This window comes from Eptatretus burgeri, chromosome 3 (genome assembly GCF_056783735.1).
Source record: "Eptatretus burgeri isolate ZD-2024b chromosome 3, Ebu_testis_v1, whole genome shotgun sequence".
In the NCBI taxonomy this organism is placed as follows: Eukaryota; Metazoa; Chordata; class Myxini; order Myxiniformes; family Myxinidae; genus Eptatretus; species Eptatretus burgeri.
The window spans coordinates 116,615,334-116,636,362 of record NC_140963.1 but is presented as its reverse complement, the minus strand read 5'-3'; the positions used below and the strand labels follow the sequence as shown (position 1 = coordinate 116,636,362).

At 46.8% G+C, this 21,029-nt stretch overlaps 1 protein-coding gene across 3 annotated transcripts in view; it reads left to right on the top strand.

Moving 5' to 3' along the window:
• The first annotated feature begins 10,022 nt into the window (after positions 1-10,022).
• The window catches only part of DHRS9 (dehydrogenase/reductase 9), a 39,273-nt gene continuing 28,266 nt past the window's right edge, over positions 10,023-21,029 (top strand). The window contains exons 1-2 of one of the 3 annotated variants that reach the window (XM_085875210.1): positions 10,023-10,331; positions 11,016-11,118. In XM_085875210.1, the coding sequence (XP_085731336.1) occupies position 11,118 (1 nt within the window). In that variant the 5' untranslated portion in view covers positions 10,023-10,331; positions 11,016-11,117. The remainder of the gene's footprint in view (positions 10,332-11,015; positions 11,119-21,029) is intronic. The other 2 variants (XM_085875212.1, XM_085875211.1) reach the window with 2 other exon arrangements.

The window sequence follows — 21,029 nt, the reverse complement described above, 5'->3', positions numbered from 1 at the left end:
AATAACCGTTTCATCCACTAATAACCGAGAAATAACAATTTTAAGAAAATGGGTCAAAATGGGCCGTTCCTCAGCCCGAAGGGCCGCAATCGCACTTTGGGCTCAGTTAATGCCTGCGCATATGTCTAGTATATGCCTGTCAATTTTCATCGAATTCTGTTAACGAATAATGGAGAAATAGACGTTCAAATGAACTGTACACAAGAAAAGAGAGAACGCGAGCGGCGCTTAGACCCCGTGGGGTGGAAGACCGCATGGGGTAAAAATTCCAAAGGTATTTACTTCTCCGTTGCATATTTTGTGGGTCATCCATGCCTACTAGCGGTTCCCTGGTTATCTTATCCAGCCACAACCAGGTGAGTGCCCAGGGGTACTGTCCCAATGCGTTTTATTGTCTCTAATCAGTCCACTTTTTATCAAAATTGATAGCTCAATTTTATCTTCACTGCATTGCATGTGAGAGCCATACTACTCAATCTACATCATTGGAACTTTTCTGGCATTTGGTGCATTTTAAGAAGAATTAGGCAAACCTGCCATCATGTGGAATTTCCCTTATGATTTTCGTGTTGTGGATAGTTACCGATTACGATGCTCTTAAACATTACCCAGACAGAAAAACAATTAGTGATGAGATAAACACTCGAAAGTCACTTTTGTGGCACAGCACATTTGTCTTTTCAGAAGGTGGCTAGTGCTTTGACCGGGGCATTTATTTGCATTCTCACAGCTTTTATATCAGCTGAAGGAATGCAAGGCCGATCAAATTGCTATTACCCTTGCCAGGGGAGAGGGAATTGCATCTGGGTCCGTTTGTCTGCTTGTTTGTCTGTTTGTTTATTTGTCCACACAGATTGTGCTAACATAGGCCACAAATGCTCGCTTGTAGTAGCCAGTAGGACACGTTATCTTTTTTTCAACCGAGTACCTCCATAAAGTATGTACAATTAGAATGCGAGTACGTCTATAATATACAGTGGGGAGAACAAGTATTTGATACACTGCCGATTTTGCAGGTTTTCCCACTTACAAAGCACGTAGAGGTCTGTAGTTTTCATCATAGGTACACTTCAACTGTGAAAGATGGAATGTTAAACAAAAATCCTGAAAATCACATTGTATGATTTTTAAATAATTAATTTGCATTTTATTGCATGAAATAAGTATTTGATACATCAGAAAAACAGAACTTCATATTTGGTACAGAAACCTTTGTTTGCAATTACGGAGATCAGACGTTTCCTGTAGTTCTTAACCAGGTTTGCACAGACTGCAGCAGGGATTTTGGCCCACTCTTCCATACAGATCTTCTCCAGATCCTTCAGGTTTCGGGGCTGTCGCTGGGCAACACAGACTTTCAGCTCCCTCCAAAGATTTTCCATTGGGTTCAGGTCTGGAGACTGGCTCGGCCACTCCAGGACCTTGAGATGCTTCTTCTGGAGCCACTCCTTAGTTGCCATGGCTGTGTGTTTCGGGTCGTTGCCATGCTGGAAGACCCAGCCACGCCCCATCTTCAATGCTCTTGTTGAGGGAAGGAGGTTGTTGGCCAAGATCTTGTGATACATGGCCCCATCCATCCTTCCCTCAATACGATGCAGTCGTCCTGTCCCCTTTGCAGAAAAGCATCCCCAAAAATGAAGTTTCCACCACCATGCTTCACGGTTGGGATGGTGTTCTTGGGGTTGTACTCATCCTTCTTCTTCCTCCAAACACGGCGAGTGGAGTTTAAACCAAAAAGCTCTATTTTGGTCTCATCAGACCACATGACCTTTTCCCATTCCTCCTCTGGATTATCCAGATGGTCATTGGCAAACTTCAGACGGGCCTGGACATGCGCTGGCTTGAGCAGAGGGACCTTGCGTGCGCTGCAGGATTTTAATCCATGACGGCGTAGTGTGTTAATTATGGTTTTCTTGATACTGTGGTCCCAGCTCTCTTCAGGTCATTGACCAGGTCCTGCCATGTAGTTCTGGGCTGATCCCTCACCTCTCATGATCATTGAGGCTCCACGAGGTGAGATCTTGCATGGAGCCCCAGACTGAGGAATGTGACTGTTATCTTGAACTTCTTCCATTTTCTAATAATTGCACCAACAGTTGTTGCCTTCTCACGAAGCTGCTTGCCTATTGTCCTGTAGCCCATCCCAGCCTTGTGCAAGTCTACAATTTTGTCCCTGATGTCCTTAGACAGCTCTCTGGTCTTGCCCATTTTGGTGAGGTTGGAGTCTGATTGATTGAGTGCGGACAGCTGTCTTTTATGCAGATAACGAGTCCAAACTGGTGCAGTTAATGCAGTTAATGAGTGGAGAATGGGAGGGCTTCTTAAAGACAAAGATAACAGGTCTGTGAGAGCCGGAATTCTTACTGGTTGGTAGGTGATCAAATACTTATTTCATGCAATAAAATGAAAATTAATTATTTAAAAATCATACAATGTGATTTTCAGAATTTTTGTTTTAAATTCTGTCTTTCACAGTTGAAGTGTACCTCTGATAAAAATTACAGACCTCTACGTGCTTTGTAAGTGGGAAAACCTGCAAAATCGGCAGTGTATCAAATACTTGTTCTCCCCACTCTACGTACAATAAAACTACAAAAGTCTTGGCAAGGGTCTGCAATCGTTGATTGCTCTTTCTAGTTTGTCTTGCAATACACTGGATAGCTAAAGTGAAAGTTAAACGAGCTAAGAAAATAAGTACCAAAGTGAAAAAGGACATGATAAGACGTTGGCTGTTCATGTGGTGTGCCCTCAAAGGGTTTGGTCCCGAAATTAATCTTATCTTCAGATTAGTCGACCTTTTTGAGCAATACCCATGCTCAAAAAAAACCTTGGAAAAAAGATAGTGGAGCAATCGAACCTTTGTGCTGACTGAAGTTATAAACCTACAATTCTGCTTAAATATTGTTGTGGTGCCGGGGTTCGGTGGCGAGGACGACCGCACGACGGAGCAGTTGGGGTGTCTCCCCTCCGAACACCCGGAATTGAAGGTCGTCACTCCGGATAACTCCGAAGTCGACGGGTCGCTTAATGGACCGTGGACGCCAATATTTCGACCTCGCGGTTAGGGTCTTTTTGTCTGATTTCAATTTACCTAATTAGCTGCGCGGTCTTGCTATCGAGGAAGCCACACCCTCGGCCGGCTTTGCCTGAACCGAGTCACTGTTACCGACTCAGATCCGGCATAACCGAGCGGGAATTACCAAAGCCGCACCGGTCCAAATAACAATTTACGTCACAATTGGCCTCCCTCATTCTCAAGCCCGATCCATACTAGGTCAATGAAATAAAACACAGACAACGAACTGGAACATTTAACAGTTATTTATTTACAAGGTAATAGGGAGGGAAACACAGATCAGACTTAATCACGAATATAGCTGTAGGCAAATGTACAATGGCAATCACTTAAACGATTTCTACTTATCAGACTGGCCACAGACAGACACGCACACCCAAAAATAAATGGACCTCGTGGGTCTTTATTTGGCCCTTCAGCTCGGGATGGAAGGTGAGCTGAGGGTCAGAGTCTGGCCGAGTACCTGGCCGCCTCATGCGGTTTTACCGACTCGCACTTGTGGAGCTCGGAGTCCGTGGACAGGAACGGGGATCCCCAGCTCGAACGCTCCAACACAACCCACCACGGTGGGACTCGAACCCACGACCCAGAATCCAACAAGCGCAGCCAGGATCCCACGAACGATCTGGCTAGCCACGAACGACAATCGACTACACGAGCACCACGAAACACCTCCGCCACGACCACCACCACTAGCACCAACACAACCACCGACCACCAAGGAACCCCGAAAAACACCGCCGCTGAAACAGCTCGCCACCCTTCTTATCCTTCCCCCAGGCGGGTGGAGGGATCCGCTCTGAGGTAACTCGCCTCCGGATTGGTCGGGCGATCGGTGTCCTCCCCTCATTGGAGGCGAACATTCCATTTGGCTGGGGCGGGGTCGGCTCTGAGGTGATCTCACCCCCGATTGGACGAGGGGAACATTCCATCTTGCTGGGGCGGAGTCAACCCTGAGGTGATCTCACCCCCACCTATGTCCATGGACTTGAACACGTGCGTAATGGCGCTGAAGGAGTGGAGGGGGATTTAATACAGAAGACGAACTAGAAAGAAACTCGCAGCACACATGAAATTCCCATTAGACATAGGGGAGAGATTCTAACTATCCACAGAAACTCAACGAAATAACTAAACTTTGGGTCAACTGTATGTGTGAAGGCGAATGGTTTCCAGATTCATAACAATATTTCATTCACGTGACTTTTAAGAAACCAATGTATTGCCAACCATTTAGTAATAGGATTGTAATTTGAAAAGAACTAAGATCGATGCAGTTACTGCACACCAAACTGACTCTTGTGTTGCGAGACATCACAAATCAAACCTTCAAAAGGCTCATGATATGAAGACATTCAAAATTGTAAATGCTATGGTTAAATGAGACAGCCTTGTCGAACAGTACCCAATGTAGACTGACCATGTCTCCCAGCATGCCAGTCGAGTCCGTAGACCTTGCAGCGTACCTCAAACCACGGGTAGAGCAGACAAACACGCAGGAACTGGCTTGCAGAGCACCTCCCTTGGATCAAATCTGCCCTTAGAAAATAGCTTTGATAGATGTGGAAGTCAATATAAGATGGTGATGGCCTTCCCTCTGAAGAACTGCAAGCGAAGAAAGATTATACAAGGCCAAATTTCACGAGAACGGACATTAAAGTAGTGGAGTTGTGAAAATATTAGAGGGGGCTATTAGGGTTATGAAAATTTGAGTTATGGTATTTGTAATAATATACAAAAAGATGCTTGGTTCAACTACAAGACTTCAACAGAGACATTTGAAGGACTTTACCATAAAACAGACTAAAAAGAAAACCACAAAGCTTTTTGTTGTGCTCTCATCAAGTGAAATTCGCACAAAGTGAAAGAGGTAAAGATGAAGAACAGTCTAATAGACAGCTATCAACAATACAAAGTCAATTCCGATTAGACATTCTCGACTGATGTGTCAACACCTCCCAACAGTCTGGGTGGGAGGAGCCTGTTCAGTGTTCAGCTCTCTAATTGGAGGTTGCAGAGCCCCGAAGGCTGTTGCAGAATTGTTTGTTTGATTGTCCCCAAAGATGGAGGGAGCCTCGAAGGCTGCACTTTTCTTTTTAGTGAGGATCATTTTTTAGTGAGTGAGATTTTAGTGAGTCTGTGAGGATCACAATGAAGAACTAGCATATCCTCCCAACTTGTGGGGTCGGCCTGGGAAAATGCTTGATGCGTGTCTGATTTAATGTACCCAATTTCGTTCAATCCTGTACTAATGCTGGCATAAGGGCACTGCTTTCCCTTAAGTCACCCACTCAAACACATGTCCAGATACCCCCTTCCCCTCCCCACCACTACCCCCTCCCTCTCTATCCATCCATCGGGACCATACTCTGTACAGAACATCAGTGCTGCCAAAGCAGTCTCCTGGGCTATTGAACACAATGCTGGACGGGTCGCCACTCCGACACAGGATACTCGAATGGCTCAATCATCTCAGCAAGCGGGTACTCATTTTGCCGACCACAGAAGGATGACAGGCTGAGTCAACCCCACCTGGTATTAATTCAATGTCCGAGCAGGATTTGAACTCAGGACACTATAATCTCAAGCCCACCACCCCAACCATTAAGCCAACACCAGGCATCCCCTCTCCCCCCCCAACCTCATTGCTACCCCCCCTCCTCTAGTGTATAGCGATGTGTGGTGAGGCCTCACTCCCCGCCCACCCGTTCCTCACTCCCCTCCCCCTTTCCTCACTCTCCCCCACCCCTTCCTCGCTCCCCCTTTCCTCACTCTCCCCCCACCCCTTCCTCGCTCCCCCTTTCCTCACTCTCCCCCACCCCTTCCTCGCTCCCCCTTTCCTCACTCTCCCCCCATCCCTTCCTCGCTCCCCCCTTCCTCACTCTCTCCCACTGCCTCACTCCCTTTCTTGCTCACCCACCCCTCCTTGCTCCCACTCCCCTCCCACCCCGCCTCCTTCCCTATTAATAATATTCCCATCAGTGAAGCGATGGGTTGTACTTGCTCGTGTTTAATAAATGTATTAATGGAGTTCTCTGGAGTAGTTTCTGTTTGGACAGATGAGGGAAGTGCAGTGGATGTAATATATCTTAACTTTCAGAAGGCATTCGATAAGGTACCACGAAGGAGGTTGTCAGCTAAGGTGAAGGCTTGTATGGTGGCTGGTCGGGTGTAAGGAGTGGCTGTGAGTGGGAGGATGTCTTGTTGGGATGATGTAAGTCATGGGGTACCTTAGGGATCAGTACTCAGACTGTTATTTATAATTTACATCATTGATTTGGACAATGGGGTAACGAGTTCATGAACTGACAATGAACTGAGTTCATCATTGAGTTCATCAATGAGTTCATCATTGAGTTCATCATTGAGTTCATTAATGAGTTCATCAATGAGTTCATCATTGAGTTCATCAATGAGTTCATCAATGAGTTCATCATTGAGTTCATCAATGAGTTCATCATTGAGTTCATCAATCAGTTCATCATTGAGTTCATCAATCAGTTCATCATTGAGTTCATCAATGAGTTCATCATTGAGTTCATCAATGAGTTCATCAATGAGTTCATCATTGAGTTCATCAATGTTCATCATTGAGTTCATCATTCAGTTCATCAATGAGTTCCAGGGAGGATGGGGGTGTTTTTGGCAAAACAAAATTGAAAAAAGTGTATTTTAAAAATTTAACTCTATAGTGCCTAAGGCTTTGGAGCTATGTGAAAGGGAACATTCAATGATCCCCGATCCCATTCCTTCGTGGGTGTTGGGAAATGTTTTAGGCCCCCACCAAAAAAAAATAAAATTAACGTTTGATTTCTTCAAAATGCCAACATGTTGAAAACAGCACCGGGCAACAACGAGTACCCATGCTAGTCCATGATAAAGGAGGCGATTACGAGAACATCTGATTGAGATGTTTAAGAAAACGAAGGGTGTGGACAAGATAGGTGCAGTGCAGTGTTTTTACAGGATGGACAGTTTTCGGGCCAGGGGCCAGAGAGCTTAAGGGTAAAAAAGATGTCAGGACAGTTTTAAGGCAGGGGTCTTTCATTCGGAGTAGTTAATGCGTGGAATGGTCTCCCAGGAAAGACAGTGGCATCGCCGTGGTGGTGGTGTGGGACAGGTTTAAATGGGATTTGGATGGGGACCTAGATACATTGGAAATTGAGGGGTAATATGGGGGATATTGGCTTGTGTGCATGACAGGTGACTTGTGTGTAAATGGGTAACGATGGACCGGTGGAGTCGGTGTAGCGCAGGCATGATGGGTCGAATGTCCTCCTGCGCAAAGGTTCCTTGTGTGTGGCCTTCGATAGCCATATATGGGGTTGTAGCATCATCAAAGAGCCGACGACGGCCAGGAGGGCTTCGGTTGACCCTGGGTGATTCAACAGGAAACGTAGCAGGTGGCTGCTGTGGAGTGGCATCAGAGTTGACGGTGGGATGTTGCGGTGGCATTGGGCTAGTAATGGATGGGCCATAAGCCTCCTTGTGACTGGTCGGGTTGTGGTGTGCATGATGTTCCACCAAACCATCGGTCTCTGCACTCCAATATCACCATCGATCGTCAATCTTGGTGGCGGTGTTAACGCAGGAATGTACTTTCGCAGGAATTTCCTATTGCGCAGAGTAACCCTTCCTGAACCGTCAACTTTCACCACATATTGGTCAAACTGGCGAACCTCCATGATGATGCTGGTTTTGTCCCATTTGAGGGGGTGTGGCCCGGTCTTATTCTGGACGCGAACACAGTCGCCGACAACAAGGGGCATGAGTCTCTTGGTATGTTCAGACCGGCGCTCAGCGTCTCTCATGTGGCGGTTGCGGAGTGCTTCCTCCCGAGCCGCCAGAGTCTCATGCCAAGTGTTATGAGGTTTGTATCTGCCAGGCGGTATTGGGATTAAGTCTCGAATTGGACGGCCGAAAATACACATCGCTGGAGAGAATTTCGTGTCTCTGTCTGCGGTATTTCTATACTGGAGCATGGCACGTTGGAATGCATTGGTATCGTGGCCTCCATTAGGGCTGGTGTTGTCCATGATAAGACGCTTCACAGTCTTGACACCAACTTCAGCACGGCAGTTGCTATGTGGATAAGCTACTGAAGAGAGTCGATGATGTACACCCCAGTCCTTGAGGAATTGACGTGTAGCGACGGCTGTGAATTCAGGACCACCATCGGAAGCTAATTCATCAGGAATACCAAATGTGACAAAGGTACGTCTTAGGCAAGCGATGAGTCCACCTGCACCATGTGAGGCTCTCTCAACTATCGGCCAGTTAGAATACCGGTCGACCACCACCAAGTAGTTGTATCCTTTGTAGTGGAAGTAGTCGGCACACATACATTGGAATGGATAATCTGGAGGTGTCAGGGGAGTGGGTGGCGCACTTGGATTGGAGGGTGCAATCCAATTACAACGGTAGCACCCAGCACGAAGGGCCGCAATGGCAGGGGCAATGCCAGGCCAGAAGATTGAGGATTCTGCTCTCGCAGTCATAGAGGTGACCCCTTGATGGGCAGCGTGCAGAGCGGCTAACACCTCGTCCCTGAGAGACGGTGGTATAAGGACACGATCCTTGTAGAGTATGACACCATCAACTGTATGTAGACTATCTCGAAACTGGAAGTACTCGCGTAGGGATCCAGGAGCTCATGTCGGAATTCAGGGATACCTGACTCGATAAGGTCAACAAGGCTCTGCATGTTATTGTCACTGGCTGTTGCGGTTCGAACCCTGTCCCGTGTTACAGATTTGAGGCTGAGTGAGGCGAGGGAGGACATAGCAGACGTGGGAACACACCCATTGGGGGTTTCTGGTGCCGATCTACGTAAGCCTCCCAGGAGGTTTTTGGAATGCGTCAGGATGATGGGCGTGGAATCAATGGCCGCCATATCATCAGTGAGGGTCAGTTTCAGAGGCTCTCCAGTAGGGTGGCGTGAGATGCAGTCTGTGGCGCGATGTCTAATCCCCGGCACATGGACCATCCGGAACCTGTATCTCAGGGTCTTCTCCTTTAAGTTCCTGAGGCGAGCGTTCGAGATATCCTCAAGACTTCGATCATTAAAGATTTTGAGCAGAGGTTTGTGGTCGACAGCGATTATGAGGTCTTCACATCCCACAACAAAGTATCTGGCCTTATCTAGGGCATCAGCAACTGCAAGGGCCTCACCCTCAACTGGTGCGTAACGTGATTCAGCAGGTTGGGTGAATCTGCTGCCCACGAGCGTGATTTTCCACCCTGTGTGACAACAGAAGGACTTTATGTTGGTGCAGGTACAGTGTTTCTGCAGTAGCCAGAAGCCAATGCCAGTTGTTGGACCAGTCTGTAGCGAGGCACGTGGGCTTGCTGCGGTCGAATATCCGAACACCCTCCTCGATCTCACTGGCGACGACAGCTTTCGATTCTTCAATGCGTGTGCTCTCCCTCAGGTGGACATTAAACGAACGTCCCGTCTGCCAGCATTCCTTGGTCGCCGTTAAATATCCCGTGGTGTCTTTCTTCATGAACGTGGTGGCCAGGCCTGACGTTCAACTGGAACTGATTTCAAGTTTGTTCAGGTGTTCCGACAATAACTCGACTACTCGATGAGTGAAATACACCATTCTTCCTTTCAGCACACTCTGTGATACAACTGCCTGCCTGGGAAGCACCGGTGTGACGGTTTACAGTCGGGTCGAGAATCGATCCAAACGAGACGACTCAAACACCGTGTTCATAAATAAGACTGTCGTTGTTTTTGTGAATCCAGATGGCCGAGAGAGGGGCGTGGAAACTGAGCGAGAAGGGGCGTGGAAACTGAGGGAGAAGGGGCGTGGAAACTGAGGGAGAAGGGGCGTGGAAACTGAGGGAGAAGGGGCGTGGAAACTGAGGGAGAAGGGGCGTGGAAACTGAGGGAGAAGGGGCGTGGAAACTGAGGGAGAAGGGGCGTGGAAACTGAGGGAGAAGGGGCGTGGAAACCGAGGAAGGAGAGGCGTGGTGACCGAGGGAGGCGGGTCGAGGAGGAGGTAGGATCAAGGTGGACAGGCCGCGAAAATTGGTGGTGAAAAGTTGGACAAGGACTGTCGAAGTAGTTTAAGCTGGCAGCTCTTGACGCGTATTCAGAGAACGAGCGGAGCGGGATTTGAGGAGAGCGAACCTTGCGTCGCCCTTTACCGTCACCCTGACCAAGAAAAGACAGTCAAGGAAGAACTAAGAAGAGGAAGAAGAAGCGGCGTCCAAGTGCAAGCTGACGGCAAATCTTTTAAACTCTGAGGTAAATAATTTCGTTCAAGCCGCTCACTCGTTTGTTTCTCACGAGAATGTTTCTCTCTCGACCCCCCCACGTCTGATTTGGTGTGTACTGCAACGTTTTCAGCAGGTCGAGCATTGTGGAAAACAAAAGTGATGGATTTATGAGGAGAAAGTCGCACCCATTAAGATTTATGGCATTGCCTTGTGAGCTTTGAGAAGGCTTCACGGACGCGCCCAAATTGTCGGCCTTGCTTGCTTGGATCGCCGTTTGTGTAACATCCTCCTCGCACACGGCACGATCCAATCACCTCTTCTAAATGTGTGATTTGTTTCTTCTTTTTTTTTTCCTCCCCGTCATTGTTATTCGAGGATAGTTTGGGAAACATTAACAGGAAAGCAATCAACAGCCGACAGGTCACAGGATGGCTTCGAGGTACCCACACTCGAATGGCCTGGGTTCGAATCCTGAACCAGCTACAAACTGTCATCCCGGTGTTTCACGGGTTGGGTGATTCATCAATGTGGTGTCGTCCCTCGGATGGACGTTAAAAAAATCCCACGGTGCCCTTCTCGAAGAGTCGGCGGGCCATCGCCGGCATCATGAACAAATTACTAATTACTGCCTGTACTGAACCTTCGTCGAACGTCAGGCCTGGCCAGCGGGTTCGTGAAAAAAAAAGACTTGAGCCAAGTTTCCCCCGGCCAGACCCACAGGAACGTGGGAATAATTGTGGCTGTGAAAGAAGAAGAAAAAGAACGTCAACAACAGGAGGGTCATCAACATCAGAGAAATGGGAATCTTTCAAGGAGTGAGTATGTTGGCAAGAAGAGACCAGGGGGTGGTTGAGCAGGGAGGTAAGGAGTACTATTAAAGATAAGCAGAAAACATTTATTGAGTTATATAATAACAGGATTGGAGTTGGATTCAGATCAGTTAAACCGGACGGTAATGGTTGTTGTCTCGACTCTGACTCTGGGAGATCAGCGGTTTGAACCCCGATCACGAGTCATACCAGAGACTTAAAAATGGTACGTGCTGCTTCCTTGCTCGATGCTCAAGATTAAATAATGACAGAGCACAGACAAACAACAATAGGTTGGCAACCATTGCGCAGGCTCAATTGGCCTCATGGCCTCATCCTGCTCGCTAAGAAAATAACGAGGCAAGTCAAAACAGAATGATAATAAGAATATGGCCAATAATTTTAAATTAATGGTGAGGAATGTTTGAATGCATAAGTAGGTAAAAGTACCACTGCACCTCAACCCATCACCACCGAGCCTTTTCTCCTCCTCATCCGACCCTCTCCCCGAGCTCTTCTGCAATCCACCACACACTTTCAACAACTCTCCTTACCTCCCCCCCCTCCTCCCTCGTCCTACCCTCTCCACCCACCCCCCCACATGCAAAATCTCCTCCCCTCCCTCTTCCTTAACAATGTGGACCTCAAACATCTGGGATTTTCGCTCAAACCTGACAGATCTTTCCATACAGGTTGCCACTGACAAACCAGACATAATCTGCTTAACAGAAACTTTCCTCCTTCAAGGCGTCTCTGACTCCCCAGTATCTCTCCCTGGTTACACCCTCCTCCACTATGACAGATTTGAGCCTTGTCCTGGCGGCGGAGTTGCTCTTTTCATGAAAGATTCATCAAACATTCCTCACTCACCATGCACTCCCCTCTCTCCCCCACACTCCCAGGAATACCTCTGGCTATGGCTTCCCTCCACTCCCACCTCATGTTTATATGTGTGTTCTACTGTCCACCAAACAGTGATGACTCCATTAACATCTCGCTCTCCGAAAACATACACCAACTTCTATCCTCTCATCCCATCTCTCTCTTCCTCATATGTGGTGACTTCAATTGTCATCGTGCCAGTTGGCGAGGTGTGCGTACCTCCCTCACCTGCCATGGCTCTTCAGCAAGAGTCTTCTGTGACTCATTGGAACTGACACAATCTGTCAACTTCCCAACCCTGATCTCAACCAACGGTACTCCATCTCTTCTTGATCTGATTTTCACCAATTTCCCTGAGAATATCTGTTCTTCCTTCGCTCCATTCGGTTCAACTGACCACGTGCTTGTCAAAGTAGACATCTCTCTGGCTGTTATTAGAGAACCACCTCAGCACTGTCGACTCTGACATTTCACTCAGGCCGACTGGCAGGGACTTCAAGCAGCCATCAAACTTCTAGACTGGTCTCTCATCGCTACTTCCTCCGACATCAACTCATCCTGGGAATTCTTTCAAAGAAACTTGCTCTCCCTCATGCACATATTTATCCCCTCTCATCTTCAGTTGGCCTACCATTCCTCCTGCCCATGGTACACTGAAGTTTGTGGTAAGGCAGTTGTCCTGAAACAACTTGCCTTCACCTCATGGAAGGCTAATCCAACTGAAGGAAATCTGAGGTCCTTCCACAAAGCTTGGAACAAGTGTGTGCCTACCCTCAGGAGAGCCAGAAAACATCATCTTTCTTATCTCAAGTCTAAACTCTCAAACCTGTCTCCCTCCTCCAAATCTTGGTGGCATTGAGTTCAGTCTGTTTCGGGTGTATGTCCAAGATGTTAAATTAAGCCTGTCTCCATCCCTCCCTAACCTCAAATGGCCGCACAGCTAACACTGCACGTGATAAGGCTGAATGCCGAAATTCTGTGTTTACTTCTAAATATTGTGGCCCAAACGCATTGCTTTCTTTACCCACCATACCCAGTCACACCCACCTGTCCCTGGACTCTGTGTCCTTTTCTCCTGACAAGGTGGAGAGCTTGCTGTCAAACCTCGACTCAGATTCTGCAACCGGTCTAGACAGCATCAGCCCAGATATCCTAAAAATCTGCTCTGCTGCTCTTGCTGTGAACTCTCTCTGTTCTATTCATTCTCGCATTTGCTCAAGGTCATCTGCTTGGAAATCAGCAAACATTACCGCTGTGCAAAAACAGATCCCTGCAACTACAGACCAATCAGCCTTCTAATCATCAGCAAGGTTATGGAAGCCATCATTGCTTCAGACATTAAAAAATTCTTCCTCTTCTCCAATGGCTTCATTTCCGATCATCAATTTGGATTCAGACCAGGTCACTCTACCCTGGATATGCTGCTAACTGCTCTCTCAACAATGGATGGAGATCCTCAATGCCAGATATGAAATCGGAGCCATCTCCTTGGACATATCGCATGCTTTTGATATGGTCTGGCACCCTGCCCTGCTCACCAAACTCTCTTCCTATGGTATCCAAGGCTATCTTCACTCATGGCTCACAGACTTCCTCTTCTGTCGCAGCCAACATGTGGCCCTAAATGGAGTTCTCTCATCCTCTCTTCCTGTCAAGGCTGGAGTTTCCCAAAGCAGTGTTCAAGGCCTCATATTATTCCTAATCTTCATCAATGATCTCTCTGAAAAATCCTCTTTATCTCTGCTGATGACTCCACCCTCTGCCATACCATCCTGTCATACCTCAGATCGGCAAGCAGTAGCCTCATCACTCTCTGCAGATCTGGATAAAATCACAAACTGGTCCAACATGTGGAACATGTCTTTCAATCCTGACAAATCTCACACTCTCACTATGTCTCTCCAAAAGGACTGTCTGGAACCCCCCCCTCTCCCAACTACTTTCCCAACAATCCTCTTGAAGAAGTCCTTTCACTCAAGCTTCCTGGTCTCACTATCTGCCATGACCTTTCCTGGGAAAGCAACATTTCCATGTTGGCCTCCAAAGCCAGTCAACGACTGGGAATCCTCCATTGTGCATCAAGCTCCTGACCATATGCAAAGCTTTCATCCGCAGTCTGATGGAGTACTACTCTCCCCTCAGGTGACAAGCAGGAGCATCACCCCATTCTCGGCTTCACGGTGTGGAAACCAAGGCATTTAGGATCATTGGTATCTCCCGTAATGAGACTGAGTGTTTAGGGCTCTCACCGCAGGCGGGTCGGTGGTCTTTCTGTCTTCTGCCATCTCCTCGCCAGCCTCACCCCCCTGCTCTGTCTGAGATATGTCCCCCCCTCCCCCATATATCTGCAAGGCGCTCAAGGTCCACCATCAACCCTCTTGTGGTAAAACTACCTAAATCCAGGATCACTGCTCACCTCCACTCATTTGTTCCTCTCCCCCCCCCCACCTGTGGAATCAACTTACACATTTTCTTAAATATTGTTCTTCCCTCCAGGACTTCATGACAGCTGCTCATCGCTATCACAGATCACCCCCAATCAAAAACCACGATTGTTTCTGCTCTTATTAACCTGACCCGTATTCCTCTTAATTTTCGAGTTTTTCCTCCTTGGAGTTTACTTCTGTACCCAACTTGTCCACCCCATGCATGCATATTTTGCATCCTGTTTTTGTCTGTTACTTCCTGGTTTGTTTAGTGTACTTGCTAACTTGTGAACCAATGATGGGATTTTGACCAAACTCAGTACAAGTACGTATATACAGTGCCTTCAGAAAATACTCACACCCTTTAACTTTTGTCACATTTTGTTGTGTTACAGCCTGAATTTATAATGAATGAAATTTAAAAAATCTCACCGATCGACTCAAAATACACCATAATGACAAAGTGAAAACGTTTTTAGAAATGTTTACAAATTAATGAAAAATGAAAAATTGGAATGTTTTGTATCAATAAGTAAACAACCACTGCTATGACACTCCAACTTGAGCTCAGGTGCATTCAATTTCCTTTCATCATCCTTGAGATATCTCTATAACTTGATTGGAGTCCAACTGTGGCCAATTCAATAGATTGAATATGATTTAGAAAGAAACACACCTTTCTATATGAGGTCCCACAGTTGACAGTGCATGTCAGAGCAGAAACTCCACCATGAAGTCAAAGGAACTGTCCATAGAACTCCGAGATAGAATTGTGAGGAGGCATAGATCTGGGGAAGGGTATAAAACAATTTCTCGTGTTGAAAGTTCCCAAGAGCACAGTGAGCTCCATCATTAGGAAATTGAAATAAAATGAACTACCCCGACTCTTCCTCGAGCTGGCTGTTTGACCAAACTGCGCAAGAAGGACATTGGTCAGGGAGGTAACCAATAATTCAATGACCACTCTGACAGAACTACAGAATTCCTTGGATGAGATGGGATAACCTGCCAGAATGACAAATGTCTGCAGCACTTCACAAATCTAGTCTTTATGGGAGAGTGGCTGGATGGAAGCCACTGCTGAGAAAAAGGCACATGACAGCACGCCTGGAGTTTGCAAAAAGGCACAGGAAAGACTCCGAGAGCATGAGGCAAAAGATTCTGTGGTCTGAGAGGAAAATTGAACTTTTTTGCCTGAATGCAAAGTGCTGCATCTAGCATAAACTGAGCACAGCTCATCATCCATCTAACACCATTCCTACTGTTAAGCATTGTAGTTGCAGCATCATGCTATGGGGATGCTTTTCAGTGGCAGGTACTGGGAGACATAGTTTTAAGGAGAGAGGGAACAAAGAATGGAGCCAAATACAGGCAAATCCTTGTGAAGAACCTGCTTCAGAGTGCAAAAGACCTTAAACTGTGGCGAAGATTTACGTTCCAACAGGACAATGACCCCAAGCATACAGCCAAAGCAACACTGGAATGATTTGGGATACTAGATTGATTCCGAGCCTCGCTTGACTTAGCTGTGAGGAGCGACTGAAGGAGACAGGGCTTTATACACCAGAAAGGAGGCGGTGACGAGGAGATATTATGGAGATATTTAAGATAATGAAAGGTAGATAAAATAAGTGCATTTGAATTATTGAACAGAGTAGACAGTGAGAGGACCATGGGCCATGGCCTGAGAGTAAAGGAGAGGAGAGTTAAGACGGTAGCAAGGCAGGGAATTTTACTCAAATAGTAGTTAATGGATGGAATGGTCTCCCTGGAAAGGTAGTGGCAGCAGAAATAGAAGATTTTAGCAGGACTTTTAGGTGGCTTGGGTATTGATGGGTGATTGTGTGCATGTGTACGGAGTGCTGTTGGTGGGGGTCTCGTCAAGGGGTGTTGTGTGGTTAATGTTGTATGTTTTTAACCAAGCCCATGCCTGTTCCCCTGAGGAGAAGAAAAAAAAAATTAACCAAAAATTACAAAAAAATAAAAAAAACACAAAAATTCAAATAAATAGATAAATAAAAAAAAACCACAGAAACACGAAAATAAATTAATCATTTTTACATTTTCTTCTTTGGATCTTGTGTTGATAAATTAGTGTGGTGTTGATGTCGTGCAGGCATGATGGGCTGAACAGCCTCCACCTGTGTGTTTCCTTGTGTTTCTTTAAAAGAAAAAAAGATGTGAAAAGCTTATGCAGACATAACCAAGAAGATTTGAAGTTGTAATCACTGTCAAAGGCACTCCTACAATGTGTTGACTCGGGGGGGGGGGGGGGGTTGAATGCTTATTGTGATGCAAGACATTTCAGCTTTTCATTTTTCATTGATTTGTTAAAATTACTAAAAACATGTTTTCACTTTGTCATTATGGGGTATTTTGTGTAGATCGGTGACAATTAAAAAAAAAATTTCATCCATTTTTAATTTGGGTTGTAACACAACAAAATGTGACAAAAGTCAAGGGGTGTGAATACTTCGTGAAGGCACTGGATTATGATGCAAAGATAAAGTGGTTAGATTTCACTATCAAGAGGTCAAAGGTCACGTGAGGTAAAAATGTGATACTTGACAATAGCTGAAGGGATTTAAATTAAAGTTGATACAAGCATGTATGTATGTATTATGATGTAATAATGTGCGTGGAGGCATATCGGTCAACGTCACAACATCGAAGAGTGCCGTTCTAGTTTTTAGGTCATCTCTATCATCTCAGTAGAGATGACCGAATAACTCCAGTCTCGAAGTCTGTCCATCCGTCCGTACGTACGTCCGTCCACAATCAAACCGAGTGGAGACAAATAACCAATAGTGGAATGGATAGAGGTCGATGAGACATGCACAACGATATAACTTTCAAGGTTGTCCAAGGTCGAGGTCAACGTCACGAGGCTGTCAAGGTTGCGAAAATCGTCAATTTCAAATCGTATCTCCTCCCTCATTTATCAAGAGAGATCAAATGTTATTAGTGATTCAGATACTATGGACTATTATCTAGAACAACACGAGCCATTTTTTTTGAAATTTGCTCTCGTTCCGATTTTATAGCCCTTCAAACTTCGTTCTGATTCCCCGTACGGGCCGTTCATAAAGTACGTACATACAAAAAAAGTATTAAAAAATGAAGAACCAGAACTCTCTGAGACAAATATTACATTTGAAGCTTTTGTCAGAATTAACTTTAACATTGATTTAACATTGTCAAAACAATGGAACACAAGTTTATATGCACACTTACTTTCATTTATGACATTAACATTGTTTTGAATGTCAATTTGTACTTTTATTTTCATAAATGACATGTGCTGTGATATTAAAAGAAAAAGGTAAATTACACCGCGAGGGACTGATTAGTCAAAGCTTACAAACATCGGTTCATAAGGAACTGCTGGCTTTGCAAGCGATTAGCGATGTATGAGGGGGTGGGTGGGTGGTCACTAGCCTGCATACAGAGGGGGGGTGGGTGGGTGGTCACGAGCCTGCATACAGAGGGGGTGGGTGGGTGGTCACTAGCCTGCATACAGGGGGGGGTGGGTGGGTGGTCACTAGCCTGCATACAGAGGGGGGTGGGTAGGTGGTCACTAGCCTGCATACAGAGGGGGGTGGGTGGTTTTGAAACCCGGAAGTAGAGCGTACGTACTTAATGAACTGCCCCTATTCCAGTCTGGCACAGAGTTACTTTCGACCTCTGGCAGAGATGACTGGCACTCCCTCTTTGGGGTATTTTTCCTTTTTACCTCCGCCACCGAAGGTGAAGGAGGTTATGTTTTCACCCCTTTCTCTTGGGTCGCCGAAATAGGTGACTTATTGTCAGTAAATCTGTCTGTTTGTTCGTTTGTCATCAGCATAATTGGTAGTAAACGTGGGCGGTTTTTGACCAAACTCCGTTGGTAGGTACATCTTATGACCTAGTGCTTTGGAAATGTGATGGTTGCTCGGGACGCTTTGGTTCCCGAGCAACAACCAAAAAACCTTCAAAATCGGTACCGTTCACGCAAAATCAATTCTGAAAGCCATTATCCCACATAGGGTTATGAAATTTGGCATGAATGATCTACAGGTGATGCTCTATCAAATATATTCCGGTTTTTGTGATATATGGAATACTTTATCCGCAGCGCCCCCTATAATTAGGGTATGCGTGAAAATTGGCGAAAATTGAAGGCCCCCTAGCGACCAGGTGAGTGCATCGATACAAATGAAACTTTGCAGGTTCATGGTACTCAATGAGTACTACAACTTTGCTTCAGCACATATTGACCGATTTCGCTTAGGTCAGGGGCCAAAGGTCCACTAGTGCAAAAATCGATAATATGCGAGAGCTGGAGGTGCCTTCGCGCCAAATGCTACTCCTCCTAGGGTTATGGTCGGATGGTCATGAAAATTCACACTAATCGTCTGGAACACATTGTGCACAAACGATCGAGCCGGATTTTCGATTTAGATCTTTGTTCACCCACAGCACCCCCTCGAACTTTGGGGATTTCCGATTTCAAACCGCATTTTCGGTACTTTTCATTCAAATTGATACCGAGTAGTTATCAGTAGATGGAACTGGATGAGATTTGATATGCATAATCTTAAGGTGATTCCCTATCCGCTATATGACATCCATTTTGCTCTGTATCTTGTAGTTTCTATGCTCTGCAACCCATCGCCTCCTACCGGCTTGTCTGTTTGTCTGTCTGTTTGTGTGCAGTATGTCAAAAAGTTGCGCACGGATTTGGATGAAATTTTGTGGACAGGTTTGGTGTGTGACAAGGACAAAATGAGTAGATTTTGGTGAAGATCCGGATCTGGATCCGACTCCAAGAAGTTTTTAAGTGATTCATCATCAGATGATTCATTGAAATGAGAAACAGAAAGCTGAAAGGTTTTTTCGCAGAGGGAAGTAAAGTTGCTGGGATCGAGGTCAGGGTGGTGGGGGAGGTTTGGAGGTGATCTGTTTGTTTAGATAACCTGGACTATTTTAGGCATGAATAGGTTCCTGGAGGCATGATGCATTACTCCACCCCACCAGCTCTGCCATGTCTCCATTGAGAGATCGGGCCAGAAACGATATTGTTGTGGTTACCAAATTCGCAAACCACCATTCAGGTCCCTTAGGTGAGGTATCTCGGTAAGTGCATGTGTAGTTAGGCCCAAACCCGTTGTCTAGTGGGAATACATGTCATTTATGCGTGCTGCGACTCTTCAGGATAGCCGTTTTTCTTTTACTATCTTTATTTTGGACCAACCGCCATGATTACAACCACAACCACCGCTTCACCACAACCGCCACGACCTTCACGTCGCACCTTGCAACCGTAGCATCGCCACCGTTCTTGCCCCGCTGTGGGTACCGGTGTTGGACTCGTGCAGGGCGCGCGTCGAACAGCGTGTACAAAATCACGGATTTTGTGCTTCAAAAACGGATCAAAAACGACACACGCCCACTTTTTGCCGTCCAATCGGTGAGCGAGGGGCGATTTGGCCCCGCCTCCAGGACGATCGATATATGCAAATTTGTGGATCAAAAAGCCTTCACGCCCACTTTTTCTCGGGCCAATGGGGAGCGAGGTGAAAGGTCAAAGGGAGGGGGTCAAAGGCGAAGCTACGGGGGGATAAAAGGACCGTGTTCGTCAGTCAGAGCAGTGTGTGGAAGTCTGGAGCCCGAAGCCTGCAGTAGCTGGAGAAGCTGAAGAGAGTCGAACGAGGAGAGCCCAAAGAAGAGTCCAGGGTGGAGAGTCCAGAGGCGGAGAGGCGGCAGCGGCGAAGGCAGACGAGGGGGTGCTCGCGACGGTGCCGGGAGCTGCACGCCCGAGGAAGGCCGGCAGCGCGACCTGGCCGAGGTGGAGACGCACACCAGGGATAATAAAGATCCTCTATACCCCAAGCATCAGCAACCCCCTCCTGTTCCCCCCCGCGCTGAGATAGTGCGACCAAGGGGGCCCCTTTCCCACCCCCTGCCAGACACTGTCCGCGAGGCCCGCGGAGTGAGGCGCCATCGCCGCTCCGCGTCTCATCACCAGACGGGTAGGCGCGACCCGGTCTCGGCCTCAGGCCCGCCTCATCCTTGAGGGTATTTCTTTTCCTTGGTTTTGGGTATGTGTTGTCGGCGCCGTCTGTGAAGTAAAATTGTATAAGTGTTGCCGTGTGCTCGGTAGTCGGTATTAGCTCTGCATTGTGTTTTCGCTTTTATATTTGCTTTTTGTGTAAATGGAATTGTGTTTTTTCTGTGTGCTTTTGGTGGAATTGTATATGTGTGCTTCCCGTGTGCCGCGAATAAATGTGCTTTGTGTTGAACTGTTTCCCGCTTCGCTTCGTCATTTCTCCCATTGAATCCTCATCTTGCTTCACGTAAAGGGTTGGTAGTGGGCTGAATACGCCCGATAATTAATCGAACCGTCGAGGTCGACGATAACACCGCTCGGTTATTCTGATAGTACGGAACGGGTCGCTTAAGTGGCCCGTGTCCGAAGTCGACCTGCGGCGAGGTGCGATCGCCCGGTCTACCCTCCGCGTGGGTACTTAGGTAGGTCGAATTTGGCGAGCAACCCTATCCCACGCGGGGGCTGATTGGCTCGATCGCGGTGAGACCGCAAGGTCCACCCGTGACTGGTTCCCGGCGTTA